This window comes from Rissa tridactyla, chromosome 2 (assembly GCF_028500815.1).
Source record: "Rissa tridactyla isolate bRisTri1 chromosome 2, bRisTri1.patW.cur.20221130, whole genome shotgun sequence".
NCBI lineage: Eukaryota > Metazoa > Chordata > Aves > Charadriiformes > Laridae > Rissa > Rissa tridactyla.
This window is the reverse complement of record NC_071467.1, coordinates 129362521-129379687: the sequence shown is the minus strand read 5'-3', so window position 1 is coordinate 129379687 and position 17167 is coordinate 129362521. Positions and strand designations below refer to the sequence as shown.

At 43.2% G+C, this 17167-nt stretch overlaps 1 protein-coding gene across 1 annotated transcript in view; it reads right to left on the bottom strand.

The window, feature by feature from the left end:
- Window positions 1-15845, bottom strand: part of ANKRD28 (ankyrin repeat domain 28) — a 125369-nt gene extending 109524 nt beyond the window's left edge. Inside the window, exon 1 of the mRNA XM_054193170.1 lies at window positions 15715-15845. Coding sequence (XP_054049145.1) covers window positions 15715-15741 — 27 coding nt within the window. The 5' untranslated portion in view covers window positions 15742-15845. The remainder of the gene's footprint in view (window positions 1-15714) is intronic.
- Window positions 15846-17167: the final 1322 nt, after the last annotated feature.

Sequence of the window (17167 nt, the reverse complement as noted above, 5' to 3'; positions counted from 1 at the left end):
AAAGAGGCAGAAAAACAGAGCAAAATACATGGAATATGCCGCTCTTTGAGTAGACTTAAGAGTCTGCAATTTCATATAAACAATTCCAGCACTACTAATGCACATGCGTTTTTGTGTCTTAAGAGCCTTGAGACTATTGTTAAGGTGGGGCACCAGAAGAGTCAGAATCAACTATTTCACTTGGAACAGAGGTGTTAATTGTATCCACACTAGCTTTTGACACAGCTCAATTATCTATAGCTTTTATTTTCCCAAAATGCACGCTGTAGAAGAGGAATAGCCAGCAGACTCAGAGGCACATTTTCAGCATATGGATATAGCAGGACCTCACCTTAGAGGAGGCCCACATCAGTCAATGACAGGTCAGGTATCTGAGTAAAAAGCAACATTTGCATTTTCCATTTCAGTGTGGTTCCATGGGAAATGCAGAGGATACTTCCACACACTTCAGGACTTTCTTCCTCCAGGGTAGAACCCAGTTGCTTGGACAGGATGCACAGTCCGACTGCTTTACCTGCACCCTGCCAATTGCTTGAAGATTAGGTCATGACTGTCACTTCCACGTGAACATGAGAGGAAAACTGGTGTTGTTACCGGCCACACACAAGTGCCCGAGCTGATTCCGCTACGTCAATACAGCCTGCAAAGGGAGTAAAGTCAGATTCCTCTGACTGCCAGAAGCTGCTCATCTTCTCTATCTGGTCAGAGGACTGCCGTGCATAAGACCACAATTTTTTAAGTTCAGCATGATGTGGTCATTACGGGGCGGGGGGGAAGGATTTTTGCAAGGCAAATTAAGGAGTAAAAAACTATTTAAAAAAATATTATTACATTTCACAGACAATGGAATACTGAAAGGGATGTGAAAAAGATGGGCTAACTGTTACAACTAAACCCGCCTGCATAGTAGACACAAGACATTCACAGGAAAACTAATCCAAACTAAGTAATGCCATCATTCTAAAGCAGATCACTCGAACCAAACAAAGACCTTACTCATTTATAATTAAAGCAGCCTTACACTGACTAAACAGAATTCACATCCAAATTACATTGTTACCTCCAAATACCTAGCTGCAGTGCCCTAAAAGAGAAAAAAAAGAAAGTGTCAGACCTTCCCTTGACAAAGAGGAACCCAAGGAGAATTGTGCCACATGAAAATTTAATGTTTTTCATTTCTTCAGGGGCGAGAAGGACAGGGGTCAGATGGGAAAAGGTTGGGAGAAGATGAAGCTCTGAACATGGAACCTAGAAGTCATGTGCACTAAACAAGGTGTGATTCCAAACCAAAATCAGAGGAGGCAGAAGAACCACCCTATAAAATGAATATTCCAGCAAACACACCACCTCTCTCTACAGCACCAAATCAGTGCTGCAGCAATTTCTCTGACCTCAGTCCTAAACTGCTTAAAACCCCCCACAGAGAGAAGACAAGCAAGCTACCACCAAATCCCCATGAAGAATACACCGCCTCACCAGGCCTACTGCTCTTCAGAATAGACATTCGGTTGCTTTACTGACACTTTTTCAACTAATTTCTACCGGTGTTTAGATGAAGGGCAGATGCAGACAAATCAATTATCTTGGTTTGTACTTTTGCTTTTTAGATGCATTTAAATAGCATGCGATAACCTTTACGATGCGCTGATTACTTCACTTTTATTACTTTTGCTATACTTTGTAATCTATGATTTTATCAGGACATTTAATAAAAACAGAAAATAAAAAAAATATTTTAAGTTGTTTTAATTGCATGTGTCACTAATTAAAAAGCTTCCAAAAATGTCTCAAGTTAAGCAGGCGTTGTATGAAGGAAATACTGTGGACAGTTATTGAGCTGAATCAACCACTTGGAGTTGGTCAAAGCCTGTCAAAATTTTAGGATTAGTACAAATCTGTCAGACTTCACTTCATAAGAGAAGCTTTCCTTTTCCTCAGCTTCTTCTGGTTTTCAACACTGAACAAACCAAGTTAAGAGGAGTAATTGTAAAGAAAATAGCATTTGTTCCAGAAGAGACTACTGTTGTCTAATGCCTCTTTCACACAGAGAACTTTCACAAACTCGTTCCAAGTGCTTAGCTCATGAGTTCCGCCCGTGAAGCAGTTTGAATTCAATCCTTTGGCAACCAATATATACTACTTAAGCATTTATTTTTTTTTTAATTCTTTGAATGCAAGTAGATGTTATACTTAGATCTTAACAAGTTACATTCATATATTTTCCCTAATGTAATTTTTAAATTAAAAATTTCCCTGTCCTGTTCTCTGCATCCTCAAGCTGAACATTCCTTCAAAGTTCCCACACTCCACGCCAATAAACCACACTGAAAATAGATTAACCTTTTGTCTAGTCTTATCACAGAGAACCTTTGTACAACATAATACCAAAAAGCACAACAGAAAGTACTCCGTATCTCTTGTAAGATAGGGAACATTAAGTACAGAATAGCAAAAAAATTACCATAAGTGTCATTTAATTCACAACCTTGAACCTGATTTTTAAACACTAATAGCCACATAATACAGGTGTTCTCAAAACTTGGCATACTTTTAATAACTTTCATTTATTTCAGCATAGCAAATAGGATTCTGCTGTCCTCTCACGTTCCCTCCTCTTCCAAAGAAAACACAGAATCAGATACTTAGGTAAGCTTTCTTAAATATCAAACTACTCTTCTTATTAACACTTTGTAGAGTAGTTATTTATTAAGTGTTTATCAGTCTGGGTTCCCCCCCCCCCCCCCCGCATCCCAGTGCTCATATGTTTATATTTTACACTTTTATATGTCACCCATGTGGGTTTTGACACCTAATAACTGCAGCACTGATACTATTCCTCCAGTCTCCTCCAGTCACCTGCTCTAGAGCCCACAGCAGACAGCTGACCTACTCATGAAGCAGCCCCTGAAGACTGCCTAAGATTTTTAGGCAAATGTAAAAAAAAAAAAAAAAAACACCCAAAAAACCAAAAAAAATAATGGTACTGATGAGCAGTTTCAAGAACAAGCATGAAAAAAAGCTGTAACCTGACCTTCGCTGAGTCTTCCCTATTGCTTCTAAAAAAAACCAAAACAAAAGCAAAGATGAGGGACAAAATCTTCCATATTCTTTGCTTTTTAGCTCAAAATACTTATAACAAAGATATCGTGTAACACACATACAGGTGATATGTAAACAACTATTTGTTTGGAGACTGTTAAGTGCAATTTTATTATACTCTTATTTTCCCAGGCAATTATTCCTAGGGCATTCTTACAGTCCAAAGACATGCCCCCTTTTTTTTTTTAAAAAAAAAAACAAGGTTTGTAGTTTTATCATTGTTTATTTCAGAAAATTAAACCAGAGTCAAACACATGAAAAGCCTCATCCATAACCCACTGAATTAAACAGCTTTGCAGCAGGATCAAACTGGGAAACAGAATGAAGTGAGGAATAGTCCATCTTGATAAGGTTTTCTGTGCTGACAATTCAAAATGCTATCTTTTCTAGTGCCTGATAAAAACATTTGCACAACCGATGCGCTTATGTTGTGGTATCCATACAACTATACTAGGTGATATATGGAATATAAACCAACAAGTTTAACTATTATTTTCTATTGCAGTTTCCTACAGAGCTGAGATGAAAAATTTTCTTCCATTACTGAAGATTTAAGTTTTATATTTGTAGAGAAGTGACCAGTTACTATTTTAGTTTATTTTAACTTGGTCATTTTTCTATGAACGTATTTTCTTATTAGATATTTCCCTAGCCAAAGCGTATCTCTCTGCGCAGGGAGATAGAGGGATCAGTAGTCACAACAGGCACAACTCCAAGCAGTCACTGGATGGTGTCCAAGAATTAGAGCTGCACACACAGAAGCATACGAGGGAGTCGAGAAGTTGAAGGGCTTTCTGTCCATACACGTTTCCATCAGGGAAAAGGCTGCAGCAAGTTCAGACTGCTTTTGGCATCACAGTTCTCAGGTAACAGGACTACCTGAACATGATCTTACACTTTCACTGTAACCTCCTGGGAAGAGATGGAAGGCAAGAGAAAATCTTTTTGATGTCATTTTCAGAGCTCCAGTTGGAGAACCATGAGTAACAGTGCACGTGATTGGCACGAAAGGAGGCGGAACCCCGAGAAATGCTGCAAGAAAATTGGCACGCAGTTGTCATATGGTAGATGGGAAAAAGCTGAGGGTCCTGAAAGGCAGTGCATGCGGTAAACAAGTATGTTACAGAAGTACTTTTCTTGTTTCAGTGTTTTCATAGTCAGTGTAAGTCAACACAGCATGTTACAAATAGAAGCATACATCCTTAAGACCCTAGGTTCTCTCACAATTAAAGAGGAATTCACAACCACACTCAAACCCCAAAACAATCACGAACCAGACAAGAAAATTAAGCATGTTTCTGAGTTTCAAAACACACTCTAAGAAGTTTCAGGCCAACAACTTTAGTTTCCCAGAGAGAGAGAGGTCCAAGGCAGACCACACTCAAGTTCCTCCACTGATTCCCCAGCCCTCAAACCAAAGGACACCCACAGAGGACACCTCTTCTGTGAGTACAGGAGTTTTGTCACCAAGGAGGACATTAGAGTAAGTTTATCTGAGCCAAAAAACTCCTTTCTAGTTCCTATTTAGGAAAACTTTCAAGGAACAACTTCACAGTCATATGCTAACCAAAATAATTTGTCTCTCCCTACCCTTTTCACCACTTTGCAGAAAAAAAAGGAATAAGTGACTGCTTAAGCTCAGCTGCAACCAAATATCAAACCATGGCCTTAGGCAGGAGATTAGAAGCCAGTGAGCTTCAATCATTATTGTTAGAAACTTTGCAAATGAAAAAAACAACCCGAGGAGAAGCATGTCATTAAACTCCATCCTAAAATTATGAAACTCCTACCCTTTCATGAAAATGTACCTATCCACATGACTTTAAAGATGGGGTTCATTCAGGCAATGTACTCCCATCTCTCACATGGGGACACACACACAGAGTCCAACCCCACACCAGAAATATATTATCTGTAGTTCTTATATCTGTTTTTCCTTCTCGTATCTGCCAGATGAAAACATTGGCCTTCACTGTGGTAGATAACTTCCAAGTCACATAATTAGCACAGTTTGGGCTGTTAATTAACCTGTTAAAAGAAGAACAGAGTAACAAGAAAAACATGTAATGCTTCTGCCTGTTCTGAACCTTGCTTGTTACGGGTCGTTTTCATTGTTTCTTATCTAGTGGAAAAAAAACCAACAAGACAGTGCAAATACACACCAACCAAAGTAGTTGCCACCTCACTTCTGCAGCCACACCACGCACTATACAAAGTAAAAACACAGTATTCCAAACAGAAATCCTGTGATGATGCCTTGCTTCACAGCCACACCACGTGTCACTGCACTCACTCCACGCAAGAGCAGGTCATGAAATCTTGAGGTCAAATTACATCATTCCAACAATTCCTCCTCTTTTCTTCCATTAACCATCTTACTTTCACAAGATACTTTTCCCAAAAATAAGTGGTGTCAGGCAACGTAAGGGAAGCACTAGTAGGCACTGTAGTCATGATACATTTAAAAAAAAAAAAAGTGGGGGGGAGGCCTTTTGTGCACATCTAACACACATGTATTTCAGAAGAGGCAATAAAAGCTCCTACAGCACAGATGGCTGAACTCCAGCAGGTTATTTCTGAGATCTTTTCTGCAGATATATTCGTTCTGTCCTTGGGTTCAGTTACCTGCGGCTGACTGCTGCCACAAGACTGAGCTTCAGGCCTAGAAGATTCATTTCTGCCTGTGGTCATTCAGGAGGCAGAGACAATTTTCTGAAGAACTTACTCCGTAACGACAGTTCCAAACTGACTTTGCAACATCTCCAACCAGCATGGAGGAGAGCGCTGCTAATACTGGTATGGCAAGCTTCCAGGGAAGGGGAGCTGAACTTCTCCTCTGACAGCCTCCACAGACACCGCTGGCATTGCTATTCCTCCTGTCATTCAAACAGATACTATTTCTTTGGCTTATGTAAGTTCCAGTGAACAACTTTATAGAAGGAAACGTATCTCGCTGCTCCCCCACGTAAGGGGTTGGATGTCGAGACAGGAAACCAGTGCAACACCCTAAATGTTTACGGTATTTTCTACAGCCATTGCAACAGCAAAAGAGAGCCCTCCAGATAAAGCTTAGGTTGAAAAGCAAAACCTTAATCAACAGCTTTTTAACAAATCATGCTAATTTTTCAGCAAAATTCTTCTACTACTTGTGGGCACAGAGTCACAAACCATGGTACTTCTGCTTGGATGCTAGTAGTTGTCCTTTAATTATGTATGCAATAAGCTTAATACTTTAATGATTACTAAAGCAGTTTTAACACATACGCAGCAGGAATTTTACCAACCTTCAGGTGAGGAAACCTCACAACTAATGTGTTCAAATGCTAACTATGAAAAATATCGCACTTTTTATTTAAGCACTTATGGCTTGTTAAATGTTTTGAGTCTTAAAAAAAACAATAAAGGAGCCAATTCACAACATGCAAAGTCAAAGCCCTTTCAAAAATAAAAGATGTGGCTGCATGCAGCTATATTTGCCCTTCCAAGATGACAAATTTGATATACTTGACCCAAAGTCATTTGGGTCCTAGACCTCTGGGTCTAGGAAAACAGTAGAAAGCTCTCTTCCCTATATTATTCACAGTGTTAGTTCAAGACTGTAGATGCTGGGAGAGTCTCCTTCCCATGCCGTAGAAAGGTGCAGCAAGGTAGGAAAGTCATTGCAAACAGAGCTCCACAGAGTAGCTGGATACCTGTTGGGTTTTGGATGACCCTTAACTATGAAGCTCTGCAGTTCATCAGAAGAAGAGCTTTGCTGATTACTGATACTGACAATCTGTGGCATCCTAACCATTTTTGTCCTTCCTGTTCTCACTCTTTACAAATCCCTTCTTCACCTTTCTTTTACTCTCATTATGAAGACCTTTTCCTCTCTTGAGCTCCATTTCTTTGGGAGTAGATTAAATTGACTATTTACATCCCTGATTGCAGTAATTATAACTTGTTAAACTTACGGTAAAAGAATAGATGAATTTCTACGGACAAGTCATAAAATCTTACTTATTTTTTACTTGAAAAGTTCTATTTTAATAGACTTCTCAGTCTGAGATCTAAGTGTTAGATAATAATCTTTAAATGGCTCTGTGCTTATGAATGGAAAGAAACAGAAAACGTAACTTCATGGGGCACGAGTGGAAGAAATAAATTATGAGCTGGGTTGTTACTATAGGATCAGGAATGATGCAGGACAGTAATGGCATTTGCGACCTTGCAGGTGGCAGAGAAGTAAGAAGAGAAAGTACTCTTCCACAAATCCTCCTTAATACTGAAAATTATCCCTCAGAATGAAAGAATGCTATTTAAAAAAGCAACAGATGCAGCTCCGCTGTAAAACAAAATACCGTTCCTGGAACTGAGGCAGAAGCAAAGGAAATGAAAGCTATCAGGCAGTACCAATGCAGGGTTCTAATTTGGCAAAGAGACTGCACAACAACACAATATTAAGCGTAAGATCTCTCTCTATTGATCCTCATGTTTTAGCAAACACAGCAAGAACTGAACAGAACTCTGCAGTTACAAAGGATCAGAGGCAAGAGGTAGGGAATTCCATTAATGCATTTTTTCTGAAGTGTCCTTGTACCACAACTTGGGACATTTCTGTAATTCAAAACAAGAAGTAATAATGTAACTAGAAAAAACAATGTTAGCATTCCGTTTTTCTTCATCTGCTTATTTTATGTGTGCTTTTCCTTCATTTTAACCCATGAAAAATACTTTGTGTGGTGAAGCATGGTGAGAGAATGAAGTGTAGCAGAGGTAGAGAAAAAGCAGCAGACACCACACAAGAGATCTGAGGCAGGAAAGAGACGTCAAGTGCTCAGGATGAAAAGAAAGACTTTGCACAGACTGCGTGCCCACCACCATGAGCAACGGAGAGAAGAAACAGATGACCTAAAGATGGGACAAGGAAGGAGAGAATACCGATTATCCCATACATTATACAAAACTGAGTCTGCAGCGATGGATTTAAATGATTACATTATGCATTAGTTACGGATTATGTTAGTACATAAATAACTACAGAACTTCCTGAAAGCGTTGCCCTGCTGCAGTTCAGCAGTCTTACAATTCAAGTAGGTCCCTCAGCTATGAGGTAGGTAGACCCTTGGTCTCCTGTGCTGCCTGCTGCGAGATGACCAGGTTCCTGAATGGAAGGCTCAACTTCCTCCCTGTTAGAGGTACCAGTATAGATGGAGCTATCAAAGCATAGATGACAAACGGCAAAATCTTTAAACAAAACACAGAGTTCTTCACAGCTGCTAGAAATTCAGTAAGGTCTAAAAAGGCTCATTTTTAGCCTCAATGCTTTAACTACTGCAATTTCATTCTCATTCTGTCATGCTGACTAGAATCTTTGTGTCCCCTTCTCTTCCTTCATTAAGGTACTATTCTATCTTCACTTTGCCAAAAAAAAAAAAATAAAAATTCAGATGTACCCATGCTTTCTTCTCAGCACCGGATGGGAGTGAAGCTGGGAGTGAAGTACAGGATTTCAGCACAAAGTGAGAGTGAACCTCAAGTATGACCGCATGATTGCAGAACCACCAAGAATAACTTACAAGCAACTGCTCATCAGCTGGAATTAGGAAGGCCATTAAATGACAGTTCATTGGTTGAAAGTATGGAAACATTAAACATTTAGGATAGCTTTAGGACAGTTCAGGACACGGCCAGAAACAGACTAACCCACGCAAACAGGCAAAGTTATGTACAAAACCTGAACATTCACTAAGTTCTCCTATTATAAGTCAGTTTACTATTAAGAGCCATTCATTCCTACTCTGAGGCAGGAAAGTTTTCCCTACCTCACCCCTGTAAACATAGTTATGAAGTTTAACAACATAAGCTCAAGCAAAGTGGTTTGTTTTTTTGTTTTACCCAAAAACCCCCGTTTAGAATACGCAGATCTTTGCTTTACACATCTCAAATTCAAATATATTTTCAATAATTTAGTGAGGAAAAATAAATTTAAGTGTTCAGGCTGCCCTAAATAGGTAGGCTTTAATCATGTAAATAATCCACTTACATGGTATTCTTCAGTCAATTCACATACACACATTAGCGTAGAAACAGGCAATGAAAATCTAAGATTATATTCAATTCACAGCAAAGAGCATCTCATTATAACAGGAGAGAAGTCACTAGGTGCTTCAGCTAACTAGTAGTTCCTCAATCTACAAGGATGCTACAGACCAACTCTTTTGCCCCCTTTCATTTGCATATCACTGCTGGTTCTTCCTCTTTAACTCTTTGCACCCACCCAGCTGGCTACAAGTCTCATCTTCCTTCCAACTACTCAGTCCCACCATTCTTGCATTAGCTGTTGCTTTTGTGCTGAAATGGGTCAGTGCTGTATAATTCATCAACACCTGAGCAATCACAACTGAATTAACATGGTTAAACTGGTATATTTCCACCCCTTGGCAAGAGTGCTAGTGTCATTATGAAGGAGAGGAAGAATAACATTCCCTGATAGTTCAGAGCTTAAATATTATGATTCTATCCTCATTTGCACAAAAGATAACACCAAGACACCTTATTTCAGATTCATCTTCAAATGCCAGATTAGGAATTGTCCTCCACCCCCAACAATGAAGGAAAACAAAACCCCCAAGAATCAGCAATATAAGGATGCTCCCAGCACTTAGCGATGGACTGCTTTGTTTATTTTTTTTATTGATGTGAAATGTTTTATGATTCGTATTGTGATACAGGTTATTTAAACACAAACATTATAAATAACTTTGAAACGGTTAGTCACTGTAACTAAGGCAACGAGTCTCCCACTCAATTTCCAGAAATAGGAATAGAGGAATAGAGGTAAGAACAAAATAAAAAGTTGGCAGGAGCAAGAAAGCAAATGATCAAATATTAGTTTGACCTCAGGAAGGTCCAGCTGACTAGAGAAAAATAAAAGGTACAGCAACTGAGAAACAAACTAGCTGCTAAAAGATAAAGTGGAGGATATGAAGTGTATAATACCAGAGAGATTTAATTTCAGTGAATGGAAACAAGGACAGAAATTTGGGAATGTAACAACCCACATCAGACAGCAGATTGCTAATTCAGAGTCTCAACAGTTACTAACTAGCTTTCTACAGGAATCATTGACTTTTTTGTGGGTGCTATGGAAGTCCCTTCTTCAGAGGCAAGCACACATTTGCCTCAATTTTTTTCCGCCTGATATTTGCCTTCAAGTAATGGTCACAAACCTTCGATGCTATCCACATGAATAGACCTTTATACCCTCACAGAAGGCCACTGAGTTAACAGGATCTGCCATGAGTATCTGACTGCAGAATCAAGGCCTGCTTTGTTTCTCCCCCACCTTTTTTTTTTTTTAAAAAGAAGTTTATTTTCTTCACTGAGAAGAACTACTTGCTCACAAGTTAGAAGTTCCTGAGTTACCATCAGGGAATCTGATCCCCCAAACCAAACACGTGGTAGAACCAGGTTCTCTCAACATGTTCTAATGGAAGGGCTGGTAATTACTTCGTATAACAAGATAAATGGAGTTCAAGTTACTCAAAGTTTTCCATCAATTAAAGAAACTTATCTTTTCAGTACATGTGAGTTCTTAGCCTGGGAACACGAGAATTAACAGTAAGACTTAAGGTACAATAAATATTACAGCTTCCTAATTTAGTTATCTTTTATACAGTTAAAACAGATTAGATGCAAATTCTAGGAAGAATGTGCGATAGAGAATAGAGTGCAAAGAGTAGTTCTCAAGTTCAACAAGACTCCCCAAAGTTTTGGGTTTGTTTTGGTTTGTTGGTTTTTTGGGCGGTTTTCTGTGTGTGTGTCTTTTGCGTTGTTTTTAAGAGAACAGTAACTTTAAGGTAGCTTCTATACAACAAAAAAATATTAAAACACATATCTCATTAGTCTATGTCTGAACAGAATTTGTAGAGCAATACCACGTAATTCCATTCCCACCATATCCCTCCCTCATCAAACAGCAGCAGCTCCTTTTCATCACCACAGGAGACCATTCCTCCTCTTAGTGTAACAAGGAACTAGTTGGGACATTTATTCTTGGCATGAATTCTAAAAGAATGAAGCCTAACGCTGGCAGTAATGAAAATAGCAACCATAGAGGCATTCAGAGCGTTCACTATGACACTGCAAACATTTGTTTAACTGCCAGTTGAACAAGATCCATCTTAGCTAAGAGAAAGATATAAATGGGCAATAAAGAAGTCAGTGCTCTCGCTGTTCAAGGACTTTCAAGATAAGTGGTCACTCTAATATCCTCATGCAGTTCATACTCCGATCCTTTCCACTCACATCTGACTCCTGGGAATAAATGCATTGCCTCAAGCACAGTCTAGTAGTCATACAGAAAGATCCCATACAAATTCCCTTCAAATGCCCATTATGAGCCATTACATATTTAAGATTCAGGGAAAACAGGAAATGTGTCATTAAAACTATCACGTACTGAAAGGAAAAAAATAAGGCTTTACCAGCTACAACGATGCTGCATCCAATGAGCTTTGCCACAAATAGTTATATAGCTGCAAAATTAAAGAAAAAATTCAGCCAGTTTTGATCAGAGCTTCATGTATTTCAACAGAACTCTACTTAAAAGCAGGCTTATGCTAGCCTAAAAGACAACCTGTAGGCGCATACACAGGTAAGGCTTGTAACAGAAAAGCAACTCAGTTGTTAGGCAATCCAAATTTCAGCTACCCACTAAGAAAAACTGGGCTGTCAATCACTCCATATGTGCAAGAGAGGCTAACTCGCAACCCCTTAAAGCGAGAATTTACCTGTTCTGGGCAACAGTTAATATACCTAGAAACTATCACTGAATAGCAAAAAACCAGAAGACGCTTCGCCTTTCACAGTTAGCTATGCAGAGCTGAGAGGGCTTTTATACAGGAGACCAAGGCATACCATTATGGAGACTCACAAGAACATTACTCCCCCCCAAAAAAGGTCTGATAAAACACCAGCGAACATTGACCTGAACTTTGCTTTCAATGCGGTTTCTTACAGGAGAGTACCACAGTGTTTCAGGAAGAAACAAACTTCTATAGCCTCCCTTTCACTTGGCATTTTAGTAGTTAAAGCAGCTTCTCACCCAGAAGAGCCTGGTATACGAAGACAGCATGAAGGCAAACAATATGAAGAGCGAATACCTTAATCATAAGGTACACTTACTATATTTTTCATCTCTACCTTGAATGGCTTAACTTTCAGTGACAGAATTTGCAGATTCGCTTCCTCTGTTTTTAAACATGTGTGTCTAATGCTGCACAACAAACCAAGAGCAACGAGAACAACCTGCAGCTTCTAACTTGACACTTGACTGATTGCTCTTTCTGTCCCGGAGTTAAAGTTTGCTGTTGAGCATTACAGCTATCAACTTTGCTCAATACAGTTCAATTCAGCTTCAAACGCAATTTTTACAAACATGGCTCATTGGGTTTTTCTGATACCTAATATACTTTGAAAGCAAAAGTGAATCACTTCTGAAAGTGGAACATACACCCTGAATTATATCAAAACTTTGAAAGATATTCCTACCTCTTAGGATTGCAAAGCAATACAGCTCAAGCAGCATTAACACAAATTTGCAGAGTATGTACCTGCTGGCTGCTCTCTGAACCCAAGGAAAGGCCCGCTCTTCTCAGTGCATGGAAAACCTTTATTCTGAAAGTTAAATGTATCAAACTAGCCTCCAAAGACAACCAAATATTTGAGCTTCACAAACACATTAAGCATCTGTAGGATCAAAGTTTTGTTTATCAGTGTACTAAGTAAATTAAATCATCTGCAAGCACAACTGGGATTTCACCCTCTGAGCTCAACTCAGAGCCTCAGAGCAGAATTCCTCACCTCACCGTAAATTCTCGAGCGCTGCTTTTATGCTAGCGTGCAGTAACTTCAAGAACTAAACTAAACCAAGTGTAAGAAAATAGCAAGCTGCCTTTATGCCCCAATTCTGCCTCTCCCCAGCCTAATTCTGACACTGAAATTAGTAACACAGAGCCCTTCTACGTTATCAAAGAACAAAATCAACAGGTTTCTGTTGATTTGGGAGGGAAAATAATCTTAAGAAATACACGAAAGTAATACTTTATTTAGTAGAATTGTTGTTCCAGAAAGTTATTAATCTGTCTGACTGTTGTAGGAGGACGTTAGCAAATCACTTCCCTCCTTCATACAGTACAAACAACAGAGCAGCCTTTGCGCTCCCCCGTGAAACGCAGCCACCACTGAAGACAGACAGACTCACCACAGACACACACGACAATTTACTTTATCCTAAATGAACGCATCACTATATAGGAGAGTATACGGTTTAAGCAAACTAGAAGCATGTTTCATGAAATACTGCAGATAAACACCTCTAATTTCCTACAGTACCACAGGCTGGTTTTTATAACGAGCAGGTGGTGTGATAATCTTAGCATAGCATCAAGTCCTAAAGTCAAGACCTCTTGCAGCACACTGCACGAGAACGCTGACCTGGAAGAATTCTCTGTCAGTAGCAAAACCAAGATATTTCATGTTAATATGATTCCTCATGATTCTTGGCATTCCTCAAGAAAGCAATTTTAACAGAATTTAGTTTGGAATAACGGATTTATCAAGCAACTGACACTTATCCATCAGAAATACAGCTGCTGCAAAAATCACTCCCCCTATAAAAGCCTCTTCAAAACCAGCGCTCCCCTCCCTCCCTCCTTTCCCTGCCCCTACCACCCCTCTTTCAAGTGAAAGAATACTGCAATTCCCAGTGCATCAGGGCACCTTTACAGATCCACGAAGCCTCTAAAAAAATCCACCTCATGCTTCCGGATTAAAACCTCCACCACAATAGAAGCCGAAAGCCTCACATGCCTTACTCTGTCAGACCAGTGGTCCCACACAGTCCAGTATTTCACCTCAGCACCAGTCAATAGCAGGATCCTTCCCAGAAGGAAAAGTTCTGAAATACAGTACTTTCATGTTAACATATTGATGATGGGGTTTTGCTAGTTATTTCACAATGACTGTGAAACAGAAGAAGAGTTGTATTTCTTGGTTTTAACAGAAGGGCCTATTCCCTTCTGTTCCCAACAGAAGAGATGAACAAGTGTTCATTTCTGTGGAGAGCCTCCCATAGAAGAACTGTAATGAAGCCTAAAAAGAAACCAAACTCAAAGATGCTAAGTGAATTTCCGGTCCACAATCATTCCTCACTCACAGACAGGACTATGAAAAAAAAAAAAAAATACAACACTAAGTTTACATAAAATACAGCAAGACATAAAGATCCCAGCCCCATATTGCTAAACGTTTTTTTAACTACAAAATCCCAAGGGACTTTCCAACCTAAGCGTAAAGAGACAGAGGTACAGGCAGACTGCTGAAATGTCGAGCAGGTAAAGACGAGCTGATACCGATCAGCATAATAAAGAGACACAGGATACCAGTTGCCCAGCCACTGCGAAGTTTCTAAGTGTTTGGGGTTTTTTTTCCTTTGTTGGTTTTTTTTTTTTTTTGGGGGGGGCGGGGGGGGCGTAGGGGGGGGTGTGTCTCCATGCATTACAGTCAGTTATCTTAAGGAAGAGCGTCAAGGAGACCAACAGCAGGCTGTATGGGAATTACAGGGAATTTGGTCTAACACACATGAAAAAGCACATTTTCTAGGAGGCATCTTTTTTCACACGCGGCAAACTGGCAGCGCAGACCCTCCCACCTTTGTATCTTGCCACCGCACGGGAGACAATAGGTAGGACAGGGGAAGACACCAGGAAAAAAAGGGACAGAGCAGGGAAGACAAGTATTTTTTCAGGAGCCGGGCTGGCAGCCGGAGAGCCGGGCGAACAAAGAAGGGTGTGATGTGCTGAAAAGCAACAAGCCACCGAAGGCACGAAAAAAAACCAAACCCAGCTCCTGCTTCCCAGCAGGGGAGCGGGGACCGGGGGAAGGTACGCCAGGACCACGGAGGAGAAAGATGCAGCAGCCGAACAAAAGGGTGATGGTTTGTCTTTTTTTAAAGGCCCGAAAGGGCGAGCGGGCAGCGCCAGGGCACGTGAAACGGCGACCGGCGGCGGCACTGCCCGGGTCGGGCTCCGGGAGGGGAGGGGAAGGAGGAGCGGGGCCACCTCCAGCTCCCGGACACGCCGCCTGCCGCCGCGCCTCCCCAGCACGACCGGTCCCATACCCTCACAGCGGGCGGGCGGACCCCCGGCGCCCACAGACCTCTCCCTTCCACAGACGCGGGCCCGGGGGAGCCCGCAGACCCCCTCGTCGCCCCGCTCCGCCGCTGCCGGGGCGGGGGGCACGGCCGGGGCAGCCCCGCGTTGGCCGGGCGCGCTCCGTCCGTCCCTCCCACCGCCACCTGTTAGGCCCGATACCTGCGCGGGGCGGCGGCCCCCGCCCCAGCGGGGCCACCGGCGCGCCCGCACCGGGAGCACATGGCGCCTCCCGCCGCCGGGCGGGCGCCACCCAGCCCCGGCCCCGGCAGCGGCCATGCTGCCTCCCCCTGCCCGCCGCCTGTCACACACCACAGCGGGGAGGGGGCAGGGAAGGGCGCGCAGCCGCCGCGCCCAGCGGCACCGGGAGGGGAAAGGAAGGCGGGGGAGAAGCAGGCGACGGCCGCCGCCGCGCACCCACCTGCTCGCGGAGTTTGAGGAACACCATGGCGAGGCCGCCGCACCGACCCACCGACCGGCCGCCGCCTCCGGCCACCAGCGACTCGGATCGGCTCGGCTCCGCTCCGCTCCCCGCCCCGCTCGCGCGCCGGCCACGCCCCCCCTCCTCGCCCGCCGGCGCCACCCCGCGCCGGGGCCTCGCGCCGAATTCGCGTGCGGCGGCGCGCGGCGGGCCCGCCAGGGGCGGGGCTTCCTCCCGGTCCCGCCCCCCACCAGCCCCGGCCCCGCCCCGCCGCTCTCCTCGCGCTCCCGAGGAGCTTCCTGAATTAACCGCCCGCCAGCATCAAAGACGCCCGCCCGCGCCGCCGGCCGCGGTCCCGGCCCGCACCACCAAGGGCGGCGCTGATTGGCCGGCGGGAGGCGGGGCGGAGTAAGGGCGGCGCTGATTGGCAGGGCGGGCGAGGCGGGCTGGCAGGGGGAGATAACGTGAGGTGGGTCCGGCTCGGGGGGGTGTAGCGGATCTGTGAGGAGCGGCTGTGGTTTACTCAGGCCTGGTCTCGGCGACCCGGCGAGACAAGCCCCGGGACGAGGTTTACGGCATAGCCGAGGCCGGGGCTCGGGCTGAGGCGAGTTACTCCGCCAGCCCTCGGCCCCAGGCAGCACTCGGTCCCGGTTCCGGCGGGGGAAGGGTCTGGCACCTGCCCGCGGCCCTGCGGGGTGCAGTCACCCGCCACCCCAGAGCTGCTTTGAGCACCTTCGCCGCCGAGGGGAGAAGGTGTTTCCCCTCTCCTGCCTTTCTACGTCAGAAATGTGTCACAGAATTGCAGCCTCCTCTGCTAACGGGGAGGGGGACGCTTTACACCCAGGCCCAAGGCGGGTACGGCTGTGGGGCCACACTGTGCTCCTCTGGTGGCTCCTGGCAGGGGTGTCTGTGGCCAGAGCCTGGCTTCCAGTGCTCATCGCGGCATGAGGAAGGAGGAGCGGTGGTGGAACTGGCATCGTCGTGGGTGGTGTGAACAGGCCGAAGACAGGCACAAAGAGACACTTTGATGCATTATCAAATGGTGTGAGGGAGCAGCCATATACAAATAGAGTACAGAAGAATTCTGAAAAGAGAAGGACTATTTAACTATGTATTAAATGTTCGGGGTTTTTTTGGCAGAAGATTGGTAGAGATGTCATCTGAGTTATTCTTATATATTTACAGGCTTGGTGGTGGGTCTCTCCATCAAACACAAAGAACATCTTCATAGATAGGACTTTAAAAACCTCTTGTGAAAGGAACAGTGAAATTGGATGAAGTGTTGCTCTCCCATAAAATAACACTGCAGCCAGACAGCCCAGCATGATAACTATGATTTGGAAGGGTTATTTTCTCCTGAAATCTGATTCCCCCCACCCCCAAAAAAATAACAGACTGAGGAGAATGCATTTTTTGGAATTGCGTACTGCTACAGACAACGCTGATAGGAATG